The sequence below is a fragment of the Somniosus microcephalus genome, chromosome 1, assembly GCF_052327205.1.
Source record: "Somniosus microcephalus isolate GS21.2 chromosome 1, FLI_Smic_1.0, whole genome shotgun sequence".
Taxonomy (NCBI): Eukaryota; Metazoa; Chordata; class Chondrichthyes; order Squaliformes; family Somniosidae; genus Somniosus; species Somniosus microcephalus.
Window position 1 is genome coordinate 134,223,276 of NC_140987.1, and position 17,949 is coordinate 134,241,224.

Below are 17,949 nucleotides of genomic sequence, written 5' to 3' on the forward strand. Positions count from 1 at the left end.
TTTTTAGAGCAGATATGACTTTTAATACAACAGAATAAACGTAAAGTATCACAGATCCACTTAGTCTTCAATGGGTACATATGAAACAGTTTAGCTTCTTATAAAATTTATAAAGACAACTTGATGTACCCCATCCACAGTGTTCTAAGATTACTTTGGTTGGGATTTCTAACCATTGAGGCAAATGTTAAGGATACCTTGCATTGTTGTTGAGATCATTCATGGCTTAGTAGGTCATAATATTGGTTATAAGTTGTGCAAGACAACCATCTAACATCGTCAAGTATGATTACAATAGAAGGGGGAAGAGACAAGAAAAGTGAATATCATTTGGTTAAATTGATTAAATTATAATCTGAAAATTTCCTATAGATTCTTAACGCTTACCATGCCACAGATGGTTTATCTTGTTTGGTCGTGATCAAGACTCCAATCAAGATAAGCCATCACAAGCAGCCTTTCCAGCTTCAACATGTAAAAAGTTGGGAACAAGTGAACATAATCTTAAAATTAGAGCTAGACTATTCAGGAGTGAAATCAGGAAGCACTTTTTCACACAAAGGGTAGTAGAAATTTGAAACTCTTTCCCCCAAATGACTGTGGATGCGAGAACAATTGGAGTTTTCAACTCCAATCCTAATGTTCTTATATTATCTATGACATGATGAGGCCAATCTTCAAACTCGTGACACACAACTGATTTACATAGAAACATACAAGATAGGAGCAGGGGTAGGCCATTCGGCCCCTCGAGCCTACTCTGCCATTCAATCCGATCATAGCTGATCATCCAAATTCAGTACCCTGTCCCTGCTTTCTCCCCATATCCCTTGATCCCCTTAGCCTTAAGAAATATATCTAACTCCTTAGAGTCATAGAGTTATACAGCACAGAAAGAGGCCCTTCGGCCCATCGCGTCCACGCCGGCCATCAAGCCCTGTCTAATCTAATCCCATTTTCCAGCATTTGGTCCGTAGCCTTGTATGCTATGGCATTTCAAGTGCTCATCCAAATGCTTCTTGAATGTTGAGGGTTCCTGCTTCTACCACCCTTTCAGGCAGTGAGTTCCAGATTCAAATCACCCTCTGGGTGAATTTTTATTTCCTCTAATCCCCTCTAAACCTCCTGCCCCTTACCTTGAATCTATGCCCCCTTGTTATTGACCCCTCTACAAAGGGGAAAAGTTCCTTTCTATCTACCCTATCTATGCCCCTCATAATTTTGTATACCTCAATCAGGTCCCCCCTCAGCCTTCTCTGCTCCAAGGAAAACAACCCCAGCCTGTCCAGTCTTTCTTCATAGCTAAAGCGCTCCAGCCCAGGTAACATCCTGGTAAATTGCCTCTGCACCCTCTCCAAAGCAATCACATCCTTCCTATAATGTGGCGACCAGAACTGCACACAGTACTCCAGCTGTGGCCTTACCAGCATTTTGTACAGCTCCATCATAACCTCCCTGCTCTAATATTCTATGCCTCGGCTAATGAAGGCAAGTATCCCATATGCCTTTTTAACCACCTTATCCACCTGTTCTGCTGCCTTCAGGGATCGATGTACATGCACACCAAGGTCCCTCTGTTCCTCTGTCTTGAATATATTTAATGAATTGGCCTCAACTGTCTTCTGTGGTAGAGAATTCCACAGGTTCACCACTCTCTGGGTGAAGAAATTCCTCATCTCAGTCCTAAATGGCTTACCCCTTATCCTTAGACTGTGACCCCTGGTTCTGGATGCCCCCACCATCGGGAACAGCCTTCCTGCATCTAGTCCTGTTAGAATTTTATAAGTTTCAATGAGATCCCCTCTCAAGACAGCTTTTAAGGTTTTCTATCAACTAAAAGCATTTTTTTTGCCAAGATGCTACCAGTTGCAAATTAGACTGTAGGACAAGAAATGTAAAGGAAACGAGTACATAACTATTTAAGAAAAAAAGGGTTACAATAGGAGAATTGAATAAGTTACATACAGAATTGAAAATTATAGAATCGTTACAGCACAGTAAGAGGCCATTCGGCCCAATGAGCCCGCCGGCTCTCTGCAAAAGCACTTCAGCTAGTCCCAATCCCCCGCCCTTTCCCCATAGCCCTGTATATTTTTTTCTTTCAAGTACTTATCGAATTCCCTTTTGAAAGCCATGATTGAATCTGCCTCCACCACCCTTTCGGGCAGTGCATTCGCGATCAAAAACACTCACTGCGTAAAAAAGTTTTCCCTCATGTTGCCTTTGGATCTTCTGCCAACCACCTTAAATCTGTGTCCTCTGGTTCTCAACCCTTCCACCAATGGGAACTGTTTCTCTCTGCTCTGTCTAGACCCCTCATGATTCTGAACACCTTTACCAAATTGCCTCTCAATCTTCTCTGCTCTAAGGAGAACAACCCCAGCTTCTCGTCTATCCACGTAACTGAAGTCCCTCATCCCTGGAACCATTCTTGTAAATCTTTTCTGCACCCTCTCTAAAGCCTTCACATCCTTCCTAAAGTGTGGTGTTCAGAATTGGACAATACTCCAGTTGTGGCTGAATCAGTGTTTTATAAAGGTTCATCATAACTTCCTTGTTTTTGTACTCTGTGCCTCTATTTATAAAGCCCAGGATCCCGTATGCTTTTTTAACTGCTTTCTCAAACTGCCCTGCCGCCTTCAATGATTTGCGCATATATATCCCCAGGTCTCTCTGTTCCTGCACCCACTTTAGGATTGTACCCTTTAGTTTATATTGCCTCTCCTCATTCTTCCTACCAAAATGTATCACTTTGCACTTTTCTGCATTAAATTTCATCTGCCAAGTGTCCACCCATTCCATCAGTCTGTCTATGTCGTCTTGAAATCTATCACTAGCCTCCTCACTGTTCACTATACAACCAAGTTTTGTGTCATCTGCAAATTTTGAAATAGTGCCCTGTACACCCAAGTCCAAGTTATTAATATAGATCAAGAAAAGCAGTGGTCAGACTTTTATATACATTTTTATATAAAATAAAAGCTCAAGTGACAGAAATGAGGGAATTGAAAAGAGAAAAGGGAACACAGGCAAGGAAAATTGCTTTTAAACTTATTAAAGATTGTATTCTAGTTGTTTATTTTTGTACGATATACCACTATAATTAAAGTATTAATAGGGTTACTCAAGATATCTGTGTAACTTTGCTGCTATAATATACTGTGTGTCAGCCATGGCTCAGTGGTAGTAATCTTGCCTATGAGTCAGAGCTTGTGGGCTCAAGTACCACTTCAGAGACTTGAGCGCAAAATCTAGGCTGACATACCATCTTTCGGATAAGATGTTAAACCGAGGCTGTAAGATTCTAAAAATTGTAATAAAACCGCTGCTACCGTGTGGAGATCCAAGTTCAGAATGAATTGTGAAGTGGTTACAGACGGATTCAAAATGTAGGAAATCAGCATGTGTGCTTTGTTTGTGAAGACACAAAATGGTGGAAGTCAGCAGGGGGTCCTTTGCTGGGTGGTCAGCATATGGTCCTTTGTTTGAAAGGGCACATGGACAGGAAGGAGGAACATGAGTGACAAGGAAGTCCCGCCCACACACACCTCACAGGAACATGAACGTGTCATGAGGAAGGAACTCTGATCAGGGAAGGTTTGGAGTGAAACTGACCAGAGGGAGGCAGACAGTGGTATACGAGGGAGGCCGGCAGAAAGGCACTGTAAAGAGTGACCCAGAGGCGGGAAATTCAGAACAAAGAAGACAGAATGGAAGAACAAATGAACAGAGAAAGCTGGTCAGTCTACGTTTCGACTTACAGCTTTTCTGGATTGATCACCCAGAGATAAAGGAGTACGTATGAAAGTCGGACATAGAGCTTAGATATTGTTAAAAGGGTACTTATATGTACGGTTGACTTGGGATATAAATTGCCAGGGGGTAGCGTATGAGTTACTGGGGGTACTTTTATGTACAGGTAAATTGGGCGCATATTGATTGCGACGTATACTTGAATTTTGAACTGTAGTGTGAATAAAGACCAATTTTATTGAACACATACTTATCTGTCATTGTTACGCTTATTCGTAATTCTCGAGGTCCGAACAGTAGCAAGAGAAAGGTTTACAAGGCCCTGTCTACCCTCGCAGGTGGACGTAAAAGATCCCATGGCGCTATTTCGAAGAACAACAGGGGAGTTCTCCCCAGTGTCCTGGTCAACATTTACATTAAAAACAGATTGTCTGGTCAGCATCACATTACTATTTATAAGACCCCGCCGTGCACTCATTGGCTGTCGCATTTCTTATATTACAACAGCGACTACAATTCAGAAGTACGCATTGGCTGTAAAGCATTTTGGGTTAGAAAAATTTATTACACTGGTCTTTATTTAAATTTCTTGCTGTGAACTGGTTTTTTTCCCCTATAAAAAGGGCCAGTCCAGGGGGCCTGCAGGTTCCATCCCAATACTTGCCAGCAGTCTAATTAACTATAAGTTAAGACTTCATAAAAACTATCCTAACACTGTACATCAGGAAAGCAGATTAAACACCAATTTTAATATTTTTCAGGTTAAAAAAAAATCTATTACACTCGACTCTATCTACAAAGACAGCGATATAAATGAGGGATTACTGTAGTTAGGTGTGGGTTGCAGAAAACAACTTATAAAGCTTGAGTTTTAATACAAACGGAAGAACTATAAAAATCAGATGTTAATATCTATGCAAGCATTAGAGGGCAGTCGTGTATGCATGATGTATATTTTCATGACGTTTAGAGATATTTACAATATTTCCATACCTGTAGAGTTTTAGATCACGTAACCAAACTTTCATGCAGTCGATTACAGGTGGTACGTTATTGGAATCTTTTAGTTCAATCATTGAGAAATTGTTCTTAATAATGATGAAACCAAAATCTGCAACAACGACATTTTTTGAGACAGGAGATTGAGGCACAACAACAACAGGTGCATTGATATGAATGTCAAGTGCCATTCTGGTGCTCCGTTCTGCAAGACCCTTCACTCCAGAAGCTGCTTGGACAGTTGCCTCAGTGACAGCTTCTCTGACAGTTTGGAAAATGTTTAAGAAAGCCTAAAAAAAACAATGTACAGTATTGTTACTAACAGAAGCTATGTGCAAGATATGAAAAACTCTGCAGTAATTCAAGCATGATACACACTTGCAATGAAAACATAAGACTTTGTTTAAACCCTTGAAAGTACGATTAGAATTTTGCATAGTTTTTAGTAAATATAAAACTTCCTTACCAATAGTGAAGACACAAACTTCTTTACAAAGATGACCTGGATACAGCCAACTGTCAATCTAATATAACTATCAACAACATCCATATCAGTATAGGCAGCACCTTCTGTAGCATCTACGTAAGAGATCATATTAAAGCTGAAGACCTCTTTTCCAGTAATGGATACAGCCTTAAAATAAAAATTGATAATTTAATAAAGCAACAAAGTATTTTTTTTAATTTGTAGCAATAAGCATAGAAAAAATCTTAAAAGGGATCAAATGTTACATTAGCTAAGATAGATATATACAAATATGGCAGGAAGTGTACACAGGTACTGTTTTTTTATTAAAAAAATTACAGTATTGAGATGAGAAGAATGGTTAATGGGTGGTAACGTAGCTCCCAGACATTCCAATAACGCAGAGTGTGGATTAAGAGGTGCTGTGCTTTAGTACAGAATATTTAGAAATACCTTTTTGTATGTTGCATCTTCATTGGAATCCAAAACCACAATATTCTTCAGCTTTGCTGTCACTTCTGTTAGAGTCTTCCTCAAAACCACCTCGGCATCAAGACCTATCAAAATATATTTATAATAACATATTTAATTGATGTAATGAAATTCGACACACGTAATAAAGGATCTTTACCAAAGTAGCTGACATCCACCATAGCCTGCAAGACACCCAAAACCCTATCCACCACATCTGCTACTTCCTCCTCTTGCTTTATCTTGCCCATCTGCAACAGTTGTGGCATTTCCTTAAATCTCAATTCATCTAAGAATCATAGAAATTTACAGCACAGGAGGCCGCCATTCGGCCCATCTTGTCCATGCCGGCCAACAAAGAGCTATCCACCCTAATCCCGCGTTCCAACACTTGGTCCGTAGCCTTGTAGGTTATGGCACTTCAAGTGCATATCCAAGTACATTTTCAATGTGATGAGGGTCTCTGCCTCTACCACCCTTTCAGGCAGTGAGTTCCAGACCCCCACCACCCTCTGGGTGAAAACATTTCTCCTCAAATCCCCTCTAAACCTCCAACCAATTACTTCAAATTTAAGCCCCCTAGGTATTGACCCTTCTGCTAAGGGAAATAGGTCCTTCCTATCCACTCTATCTAGGACCCTCATAATTTTATACATCTCAATTAGGTCTCCCCTCAGCCTCCTCTGTTCCAAAGAAAACAATCCCAACCTATACAATCTTTCCTTATAGCTAAAATTCCCCAGCCCAGGCAACATCCTCGTAAATCTCCTCTGCACCCTCTCTAGTGCAATCACATCCTTCCTGTAATGTGGTGACCAGAACTACACGCAGTATTCTAGCTGCAGTCTAACTAGTGTTTTATACAGTTCAAGCATAAACTCCCTGCTCTTATATTCTATGCCTCGGCTAATAAAGGCAAGTATCCCGTATGCCTTCTTAACCACCTTATCTACCTGTCCTGCTACCTTCAGGGATCTGTGGACATGCACTCCAAGGTCCCTCTGATCCTCTGTATTTCTCAGTGTCCTACCATTTATATTGTATTCCCTTGCCTTGTTAGCCCTCCCCAAATGCATTACTTCACACTTCTCCAAATTGAATTCCATTTGCCACTGTTCTGCCCACCTGACCAGTCCACCGATATCTTCCTGCAGTCTGCAGCTTTCTTCTTCATTATCAACCACACGGCCAATTTTTGTATCATCTGCAAACTTCTTACATTCAAGTCCAAATCATTGATATATACCACAAAAAGCAAAGGACCCAGTACTGAGCCCTGCAGAACCCCACTGGAAACAGCCTTCCAGTCACAAAAACACCCTTCGACCATTACCTTTTGTTTCCTGCCTCTGAGTCAATTTTGGATCCAACTTGCCACTTTGCCTTGGATCCCATGGGCTTTTACTTTCGTGACCAGTCTGGCACGCGGGACCTTATCAAAAGCTTTTCTAAAATCCATATAGACAACATCAAACGCACTACCCTCATCGACCCTCCTTGTTACCGCCTCAAAACATCAATCAGGTTAGTCAGACTCGACCTTCCATGCTGACTGTCCCCGATTAATGTGTGTCTTTCTAAATGAAGATTTATCCTGTCCCTCAGAATTTTTTCCAATAATTTCCCCACCACCGAGGTTAGGCTGACTGGCCTGTAATTACTCGGTCTATTCCTTTAAAAAAAACGGTACCATGTTGGCAGTCCTCCAATCCTCTGGCACCACACCATGCCATTGCCCATTGCCATCTGCAGTCAAACCACTCTCAACTAATGTCTTACACTGAAATCCAAATTTTACATCTCTTTGACTCTTTTTCCAATTTTCATCCTGCTCGTGCTTATTTGCACTCTGGTGTCTCAGTTGGTCACCTTAGCTCCCTGGAATTAATTTTCTTTTATCTTCCAATGGCTAAAACTCTCTCTGTAGCTTCATCTGCTGTCTCTATTGCTCTCCTAACATTGAGAACTCCAGAAAAAGACTTATTTATTACACCTCTCAACAACATACATTTGTATAGCACCTTTGACATAGAAATATATGTCAAACACACTTAGAATTGTCTCAATGCATTTCACATATAATGAGGTACTTTGAAGTGCAGCAACAGGTGGGATCTTGCTACGTGAAAAGTGCTCATCATGTTTGCTTGCTAACAAAAAAACAGCGTATTTGGTGGAGTTGGTTGCGGGAAACATGTCGGCGAGAATATTGGGAAGACTTCCTGCTCTTTTTCAAGCACCACCATCTTTAACATCCACTGAATCATTGACCAGTCTTATGAGGATCAAGTTTAACACCTCATGCAAATTTTAAATCTCTTTCTAAAATTGCTCGAGTTTATCCTGATCCATAATTTAACTGGTGTCAGCCTTGGTTAAATGGTAGCACTCTGGCCTCTCAGTCAGAAGGTTGTGGGTTGAAGCCCCACTCCAGGAGCACATAATCTCAGCTGACACTCAAGTGCAGTACCAAGGAAGCACTGCACTGTTGGAGGTGCTATATTCCGCTAATGGCTGTATCTTGCTGGAGCAGGGCTTCTCCATTAGTTAAACATTTTCCTGCACCCTTCAGCGTGAAAATCTTTTGTGTCGTAACTTGCTGGCGGTGCGAGCAGATAACGGCGTGGCGAGGGCAACGGGACATCTGGGACCTTAGTGAATGGTGGGACCAACAATGAGATTTAAAGATTGAGAAAGAAACAGAGAAATGATGGAGAAGGAGGGTGAATTAAAGTAGGTACATTAGATTTGCTGATGATACAAAGCTAGCTGGCAGTGTCAGTTGTGAAGAGGATGTGAAGAGGCTTCAAGGGGATCTCGACAGGCTCAGTGAGTGGGCGAGAACATGGCAGATGGAATATAATGTGGATAAATGTGAAGTTATCCACTTTGGTAGAAAAAACAGAAAGGCAGAGTATTTCCTAAATGGTGAAAGATTGCGGAATGCAGATGCTCAAAGGGACCCGGGTGTCCTTGTACATGAGCCACTGAAAGTGAATGTGCAGGTGCAGCAAGCCATTAGGAAGGCAAATGGTATGCTGGCCTTCATTACAAGAGGATTTGAGTACAGGAGTAAAGAAGTCTTACTCCAATTATATAGGGCCTTGGTGAGACCACACCTGGAGTACTGTGTACAATTTTGGTCTCCTTACCCAAGGAAGGATATACTTGCCATAGAGGGAGTGCAACGAAAGTTCACGAGATTGATTCCTGGGATGGCGGGACTGTCGTATGAGAAGAGATTGAGTAAACTAGGGCTGTAATCTCCTGAATTCAAAAGAATGAGAGGGGATCTCATTGAAGCATACAAAATTATTACAGGGCTTAATAGGGTGGATGCTGGGAGAATGTTTCCCTTGTCTGGGGAGTCTAGAACCAGGGGCCACAGCCTCAGGATAAAGGGTGGGCCATTCAGGACAGAGATGAGAAGAAATTTCTTCACACAGAGGGTGGTGAATCTTTGGAATTCTCTACCCCAGAGGGCTGTGGAGGCTCAGTCATTGGGTATATTCAAAACAGAAGTCGATAGATTGCTGACTAGTAAGGGCATCAAGGGATATGGTGATGGGGCCAGTAAATGGAGTTGAAGCAGAAGATCAGCCATGATCTCATTGAATGGCGGAGCAGGCTTGAAGGGCCAAATAGCCTACTCCTGCTCCTATTTTTCTACGTTTCTATGAAAGAAAGGAGGTGGGTAGCAGTATTGATAAAGGAGAACATTGCACAGTGCTGGAGAGAGAGGATGTCCTGGAAGAGTCAAGGACATAATCTATTTGGTTAGAGTTAAGAAACAATCATAATCATAATCAACTTTATTGTCATTGTTAGTGCACAAGTGCAGTACAACGAGAGTGTACATTTAGATTAAGACATTTAAACATTCAACATTCATTTGGCTTGTAATACATTAACATAAACATAGCCATAATAAAGCGCATTGGCAGATGTGCAGGCTTTAGAGTTTATTTGTGGAGTTCAGTAGGATGGCAGCCCTGGGAAAGAAGCTGTTCCTGAATCTGGTCGTTCGGGTGCGAATGCATCTGTAGCGTCTCCCAGATGGCAGGAGGGCAAACAGACTGTGGCTGGGGTGGGTAGGGTCTTTGATGATGGTCCGTGACCTCCGTAAACAGCGTTTCTGGTATATGTGCTCTATGGTCGGTAGCCGGGTGCCATTACACTACTTGGTGTATTCTATAGTGGGAAGGATATAGTGGAGCAAATTTGCAGGGAAATTACAGAGAGGTGCATGAACTGTAGAGTAGTGATAATGGGGGGCCTTCAACTATCCTAATGTAGACTGGGAAAGGGTAGAGAGGGGGAAGTATTTCTGAAGTGTGTTCAGGAGAACTTTCTTGATCAGTACATTTCCAGTCCAACAAGGAAGGAGGCATTGTTGGATCTGGTTCTGTGGAATGAGGTGGGTCAAGTGGAGCAAGTGTCAATAGGGGAACATTTAGGGAAGCGTGATCACAGTATCATAAGGTTTAGATTAGCTATGGAAAAGGACAGGGAGCAATCTAAAGTAAAGATACTTAATTGGAGGAAGGCCAAGTTCAGTGGGTTGAGAATAGATCTGGTCTGGGTAAATTGGAATCAACGATTGGCAGGCAAAACTGTAATCAAACAATGCATTGCCTTTAAAGAGGAGATGGTTCGGGTACAGTCGAGGTACATTCCCACAAGGGGGAAAGGTAGGGCAACCAAAATCAGAGCTCCCTGGATGACGAAAGACAGAGAGTAAGATGAAGCAGAATAGGGGCCGTATGTCATACGTGAGAACACAAGTGAGAACCAGGCTGAATATAGAAATTTCAGAGGGGAAGTGAAAAAGGAAATATGAGGGGCAAAGAGAAAGTATGAGAACAGATTGGCTGCTAACATGAAAGGGAATCCAAAAGTCTTCTATAGGCATATATAAATAATAAAACAAGTAAAGGGGGTTGGGGCAGATTAAGGACCAAAATGAAGACTGACACATGGAGACTGAAGGCATAGCTGAGTCACTGAATGAGTACTTTGCATCCGTCTTTGCCAAGGAAGAAGATGCTGCCAAAGTCATAGTGAAAGAGGAGGTAGTTGTGATACTGAATGGGATAAAAATTGATAGAGGAGGTACTAGAAAGGCTGGTTGTACTTAAAGTAGATAAGTCACCAGGACCGGATGGGATGCATCCTAGGATGCGGAGGGAAGTAAAAATGGAAATTGCGGAGGTATTGGCCATAATCTTCCAATCCTCCTTAGATACAGGGGTGATGCCAAAGGACTGGAGAATTGCAAATGTTACACCCTTGTTCAAAAAAGGGGGAAAGGATAAACCCAGCAACTACAGGCCAGTCAGTTTAACCTTGGTAGTAGGGAAGCTTTTAGAAACGATAATCTGGTACAAAATTAACAGTCACCTAGACAAGTGTGGATTAATTAAGGAAAGCCAGCATGGATTTGTTAAAGGCAAATCATGTTTAACTAACTTGATTGAGTTTTTTGATGAGCTAACAGAGGGTTGATGAGGGCAATGTGGTTGCTGCGGTATACATGGACTTCCAAAAGGCGTTTAATAAAGTGCCACATACAGGAAACTTTGTGCTATCCGGCACCGACGGGACCAAGCTGTTGCCGTTCCCTCAAAACTGCCGGACACTCCAGCGCTAATGTTGAAACATACGGAGATTTTCAGCTCCGTGTGTATCAACAAACCCTGTTGCTTAGCAACAGCTTCTAAACAGTCAGCAAGCGTCTCTGTAGCATCTCTAGCTGAAGCTGTTGCTTAGCTACAGACCTTGCAGAGCTTGACTGTTGAGAAAAAAGCAACGAAAAGAAAAAAAACGGCTCCTGATTTTTGCCGGTGGCTCGAGCTTGCCGGACATTTAGCCTCCGGATAACACAAAGTTTCCTGTAATAGGAAAGAGGTGAAGGCCTTAGAGAGGATGCAGAAAAGATTCACAAGAATGGCTCCAGGGATGAGGAACTTCAGTTATGTGGATAGACTGGAGAAGCTGGGGTTGTTCTCCTTAGAGCAGAGAAGGTTGAAAGGAGATTTGATAGAGGTGTTCAAAATCATGAAGGGTCTAGACAGAGTAGATAGAGAGAAACTGTGTCCATTGGCGGAAGGGTTGAGAACTAGAGGACACAGATTTAAGGTGACTGGCAGAAGAACCAAAGGCAACATGAGTGAAAACTTTTTACCCAGCAAGTGGTTAGGATCTAGAATGCACTGCTTGAAAAGGTGGTGGAGGCAGACTCAATCATGGCTTTCAAAAGGGAATTGGATAGGTACTTGAAAGAAAAAAAATTGCAGTGCTACGGGGAAAGGGCGGGTGAGTGGGATGAGCTGAAGTGTTCTTGTAGAGAGTTGGCATGGGCTCCACAGGCCGAATGGCCTCCTTCTGTGGTGTAACCATTCTAAGATTCTACGAAATTTCGTCAGAGGGTTAAGATCTGAAATGCACTACCTGAAAGAGTGGTGGAATCAGGTTGCACAGGAACCTTTAGAAGGCAATTGAACGTGTACTTGAAGAGGGCTAATTTGCAGGGTTATTGGGGAAAAGCTGGGGTTTGGGACTAAATTGGACAGCACTTTCAAAGAGCTGGCACAGGCATGACAGGCTGAATGGCTTCCTTCTGTGCTATAAGATACTATGATTATGATTATATGAATACTCCCACAACTCCAAACCAGTGCTCGCACATTTCCAAATCACCCTCCCACCACTTGTAGACTCAAAACACAAAAGTTCAAGTGCTTGCAGACCCCAGACGCTCTTCTGATTACGCTCAGACCCAAAGAACCCTTCCCAAAACTCCCAAATCAAACACCAGTCTGTTACTCCCTCAAACTACCGTCATCCTTCTCCAGATGCTCTTAGACCAGAGTACCACCGAACACCACCAAGTCCATTACCCCACTCCTTAGTACTGCCACATGCTTTCTGCCTACCTAAACATATTCCCTACCATCTTTTTGTGTACCCTCAGCTTTAAAAAATGGTAGGAGAAAAGAGAGTACATCACTAAACATACAAGAACCGAAGGCCAATGATTTACCACAAAAATATGCAAACAATGCATTTTAAACTAAGATAATGTTAACACTACCAGAATACTCTGGAATAAAGATGCATTTAACGTATTTCATACCAGCACTAATTATTTTAACAAGCTTCAACATAGGAAATATTTAACATGTTTACGGAGTAATCAAATGCATAACGTTCCTGCCATGCTAATTCAAAGGAAGTCAAATTTTAAAACTCATTCAAAAATCTATAATTGAAGAGCTTCTGCTATTAGTAAAATAATAAGGACTGTATGATTCTAATAGTACATTATATAGTCTACTATACTATACATAAAAAGAGCACAAGTGGAGCCCAGTGACTGTATGAAAAGAGCACGAGAGCAGTAGTCCAGCGAATGCAAGACAAAATCTGAAAAAGTGTGCAGGGGGTGAGGCAGAACTGTGATGCATGACAAATTTAAGTGAAGTGTTTAAACACACTAGTGTTAACTATTAACCAATCAACAAACTTTAATAGTTAAATAAGTAAATAAAGTGATGAACTGCTAATTAATTTGAAATCAAGCTAAATCAATCTGCTAAATATAATCTAGACCTCAAGTGATTCTATTTATTCTAGAAATAAACTACTGCTAATTAATAAAGAAAGATTAAAATAGTAGCACAGGGAGTGTGAGGGACTACAGTATGTGGAAATTAACGGACTGTCCCGGATGACCACATTTACAGGAAATCTCTAACTTGAGGCACTCCACCTCAGAATCATTGAGCCATGCGAAGAGTTGTTCCCGGAAAATTAGCGTCGGAAATTGAGTGGTGGCGCTACGAGTCAATATCGCGGCACTACGTGCCACAGCGCCGCGGTATTGCAGGCCTTCCTCCCCTTCTTAAGGGGGAGGGGCCTTGCGCAGCTCGACCCGGGGCCCAGCTGGGCCCCCATGGATCGGGAGTGCCGGCAAAAGAGCTCTTGGAGCACAGCCGGCACTCCGCAGGGGGCGGGGGGGGGGCGTTTCAGGAGGCCGGGGACGGGAGCACTGGCAGGTGCTGGCAGGCGGACAGCAACAAAAATGGCTGCCCCGCACCTCGTCTTTAAATTGCGCCTCCCTGGCTGCAGGTAGGCCCCCCTGACACCATCAGACATAGCGTCCGGCGGTAAGTCAGGGGACGATCCCGAAGATCGCAGATGGGGTGCGAGAGGGGAACTGCGCACAGCGATGATGTCATCACCGGTGGCGCAGCGCCGCTAACCACCCACTGAATTTCGCGGGAGGCGTGGGCGGCGCTGCACCCGAGCGCTAGTTGTTTTGCGCCCCATTAGGGTGCTAACGGGAGGCGCAAAGCAACCAAATTTTTACCTCATAGATCCTTACAGCACAGAAGGAGGTCATTCGGGCGGGTGGCCGGCCGGCCAACCTGAATTTTAATGCGGAAGGCAGGGTTGGGAGCGGGCAGGGGCTCCGAAGCGGTAAGGAAACCCAAAAGGTCAAGTTTCCCACAGGCCGAGCTGAATTTAATGGCAGGGCCTGATTTGCGTGGGAAATCTGTTTCCCACCCACAGCCAGCCGGATTGAGAGGCTGGCTGGCTACAGACGGAGAGGTGCATGGCACTAGGCTGTAGAGAGAGAGAGAGGGAGGGCGGGATTGTGTGGAGGCTGATGGGCGGCTGGAGGAAAACGGGGAGGAGCTCTGAAAATCTCTGGTGCTGGGAGGAGATCTGAAACGATCAGGGGCTGGGAGCAGCATGTGGAAAGGGGTCAGGTACAGCACTTGGGAGTGGCGGGGGGGGCAGTGTTGAGTGAGGATCGGAGGCTAGGAATTGCATGGGGGGGGTGGAGGGGAGGGTGGGATCGGAGGACTCGTGGTGAGGTCTCTGATCGGTGGGGGTGGGTTAAGTAGGGACGTTGGAGTCATCGTAAAGGCAATTACCTCCTGAATGCAGCAGTCCTAGCCTTACTGGAGGTTAAATCTGAGGCTTCCAGCCTCATTATAGTATTTAAATGGCTTGGTTGCACGCACCCACTCCTCAATCCCCATCCCGCCTCTGTTAAAATCAGAATTGGGCAGGGTCAGGTCAAGTCAGTCACCACAACTCTGTTTTCTATCCCTTAACCAATGTTGTATCCATGCTGCAACTGCCCTTTTTATCCCATATGCTTCAATTTTTCTAGCAAGCCTTACATGTGGTACTTTATCAAATGCCTTTTGGAAGTTCATATGCACAACATCAAATGCACTGCCCTCATCCACCCTCTCGGTTACCTCATCAAAAATCCGTGCAGGCTCTTCTTTTAGTCCATGCTTGTCAAAAGTGGCTATTAATTTTCTTCCGGATTGTTGTTTCTAAAGCTTCCCCACAACCGATGTTAAACTGACTGGCCTGTAATTACCAGGTTTATCCATCTCCTTTTTTTGAACAAGGGTGCATCATTTGCAATCCTCCAATCCTATGGTACCACCCCTGTATACAAGGAGGATTGGAAGGTTGTGGCCAGCACCTCCACAATTTCTATGCTTACTTTCCTCAGCAAACTAGGATGCATCCCATCCGGACTGAGTGGCTTACCCACTTTAAGTCCTGCCGGCCTTTCTAGTACGTCCTCTGTCTAATTTTATCTCTAGTATCATGAAGGGTTTGGATAGAGTAAATAAAGAGAAACTGTTTCCAATGGCTGAAGGGTCGATAACCAGAGGGCACAGGTTTAAAGTGATTGGCAAAAGAACCAAAGGCGACATGAGGAAAAACTTTTTTTTACGCAACAAGTGGTTAGGATTTGGAATGCACTGCCTGATTGGCTGGTGGGAACAGATTCTAGAGTAGCTTACAAAAGGGAATTAGTTAAATACTTGAAGGAAATAAAACTGTAGAGTTATGGGGAAAGAGCCGGGGAGTGGGACTAACTGGATTGCTCTTCGAAAGAGCTGGCACAGACTCGATAGACTGAACGGGTTCCTTCTGTGCTGAACTATTCTATGAAGTAACACATAGTAGACTCATGACTAAGGTCAGAGCATATGAAGTGAGGAGACAAGTCGCAGAATGGATAGCAAGCTGGCCACAAAAGAGAAAGAAGGTGTTAAAGGTAGTTACTCAGACTGGCAGATGGTGGTGCTGGTACCACTGTTCGCCATTTACATAAATGATTTGGACTCCGGATTCAAGAGTACAATTAAAAAATTTGCAGATGACACCAAATTGGGGGTATAGTTAATATCGAAGAAGAATGCAATATAATACAAGACCACAACAATAAACTTGCAGAATGGGCATGTAAATAGCAAATAAATTTTGATATAAATAAGTATGAACATAAGAATTAGGAGCATTAGAAGGTCCTACAGCCCCTTGAGCCTGATTCACCATTCAATAAGATCATGGTTGATCTTCAACCTCAACTTCATCTTTCCGCCTGATCCCCATATCCCTGGATTCCTCCTCCATCACTATCCCTGCATATGTCCTGTCTCACCGGCAGGACAGACCCACCAGGGGTGGTGGCACAGTGGTATACCGTTGGGAAGGAGTGGCCCTGGGAGTCCTCAACATTGACTCCGGACCCCATGAAGTCTCATGGCTTCAGGTCAAGCATGGGCAAGGAAACCTCCTGCTGATTACCACCTACTGCCCTCCCTCAGCTGATAAATCAGTCCTCCTTCATGTTGAACACCACTTGGAAGAAGCACCGAGAGTAGCAAGGGCACAGAATGCACTCTGGGTGGGGGACTTCAATGTCCATCACCAAGAGTGTCTCAGTAGCACCACTACTGACCGAGCTGGCCGAGTCCTGAAGGACATAACTGCCAATCTGGGCCTGCGACAGGTGGTGAGAGAACCAACACGAGGGAAAAACCTACTTGACCTTGTCCCCACCAATCTACCTGTCGCAGATGCATCTGTCCATGACAATATTGGTAGCAGAGACCACTGCACAGTCATTGTGGAGACGAAGTCCCGTCTTCACACTGGGGACACCCTCCATCGTGTTGTGTGGCACTACCACCGTGCTAAATGGGATAGATTCAAACAGATCTAGCTGCTCAAAACTGGGCATCCATGAGGCGCTGTGGACCATCAGCAGCAGCAGAATTGTATTCCACCACAATCTGTAACCTCATGGACTGACATATCCCTCACTGTACCATTACCATCAAGCCAGGGGACCAACCCTGATTCAATAAGGAGTACAGAAGAGCATGCCCGGAGAAGCACCAGGTGTAAAAATATGAGGTGCCATCCTGGGGAAGCTGCAAAACAGGACTACATGCATGCTAAAAAGTGGAAGCAGCATGCTATAGACAGGGCTAAACGATCCCACAATCAACAGATCATATCAAAGCTCTGCAGTCCTGCCACATCCAGTCGTGAATGGTGGTGGACCATTAAACAACCAACAGAAGGAGGAGGAAGCTCCATGAATATCCCCATCCTCAATGATGGTGGAGCCCAACACGTGAGTGCAAAAGACAAGGCTGAAGCGTTTGCAACATCTTCAGCCAGAAGTGCCGAGTGGATGATCCATATCGGCCTCCTCCTGAGGTCCCCACCATCACAGAGGCCAGTCTTCAGCCAATTCGATTCACTCCACATGCCATCAAGAAACGGCTGAGCGCACTGGATACAGCAAAGGCGATGGGCCCCGACTATCGTGCTGAAGACTTGTGCTCCAGAACTAGCCGTGCCTCTAGCCAAGCTGTTCCAGTACAGCTACAACACTGGCAGCTATCCGACATTGTGGAAAACTGCCCAGGTGTGTCCTGTACACAAAAAAAGAGAACAAATCCAACCCGGCCAATTATCGCCCCATCAGTCTACTCACAATCTTCAGCGAAGTGATGGAAGGTGTCATCAACAGTGCACTTACTCACCAAAAACCTGCCCACTGATGCCCAGTTTGGGTTCCGCCAAGACCACTTAACTCCCTCATTATACCTCATTGCAGCCTTAGTCCAAACATGGACAAAGGAGCTGAATTCCAGAGGTGAGGTGAGAGTGACTGCCCTTGACATCAAGGCAGCATTGACCGAGTGTGGCATCAAGGAGCCCTAGTAAAACTGAAGTAAATGGGAATCGGGGGGGAAAACGCTCCACTGGCTAGAGTCATACCTAGCACAAAGGAAGAAGGTCAATCATCACAGCCCCAGGACATCGCTGCAGGAGTTCCTCAGAGCAGTGTCCTAGGCCCAACCATCTTCAGCTGATTCATCAATGACCTTCCCTTCAACATAAGGTCAGAAATGGGGATGTTT

The 17,949-nt window shown here is 44.0% G+C and overlaps 1 protein-coding gene across 6 annotated transcripts in view; it reads right to left on the reverse strand.

The window, feature by feature from the left end:
* The window catches only part of vps13a (vacuolar protein sorting 13 homolog A), a 631,135-nt gene that overhangs the window by 286,549 nt on the left and 326,637 nt on the right, over positions 1–17,949 (reverse strand). For all 6 annotated transcript variants that reach the window (XM_085985825.1, XM_085985842.1, XM_085985834.1 and 3 more), the window contains exons 31-33: positions 5,672–5,775; positions 5,219–5,386; positions 4,747–5,042 (exon numbers count right to left, since the gene is read on the reverse strand). In XM_085985825.1, the coding sequence (XP_085841951.1) occupies positions 4,747–5,042; positions 5,219–5,386; positions 5,672–5,775 (568 nt within the window). The remainder of the gene's footprint in view (positions 1–4,746; positions 5,043–5,218; positions 5,387–5,671; positions 5,776–17,949) is intronic.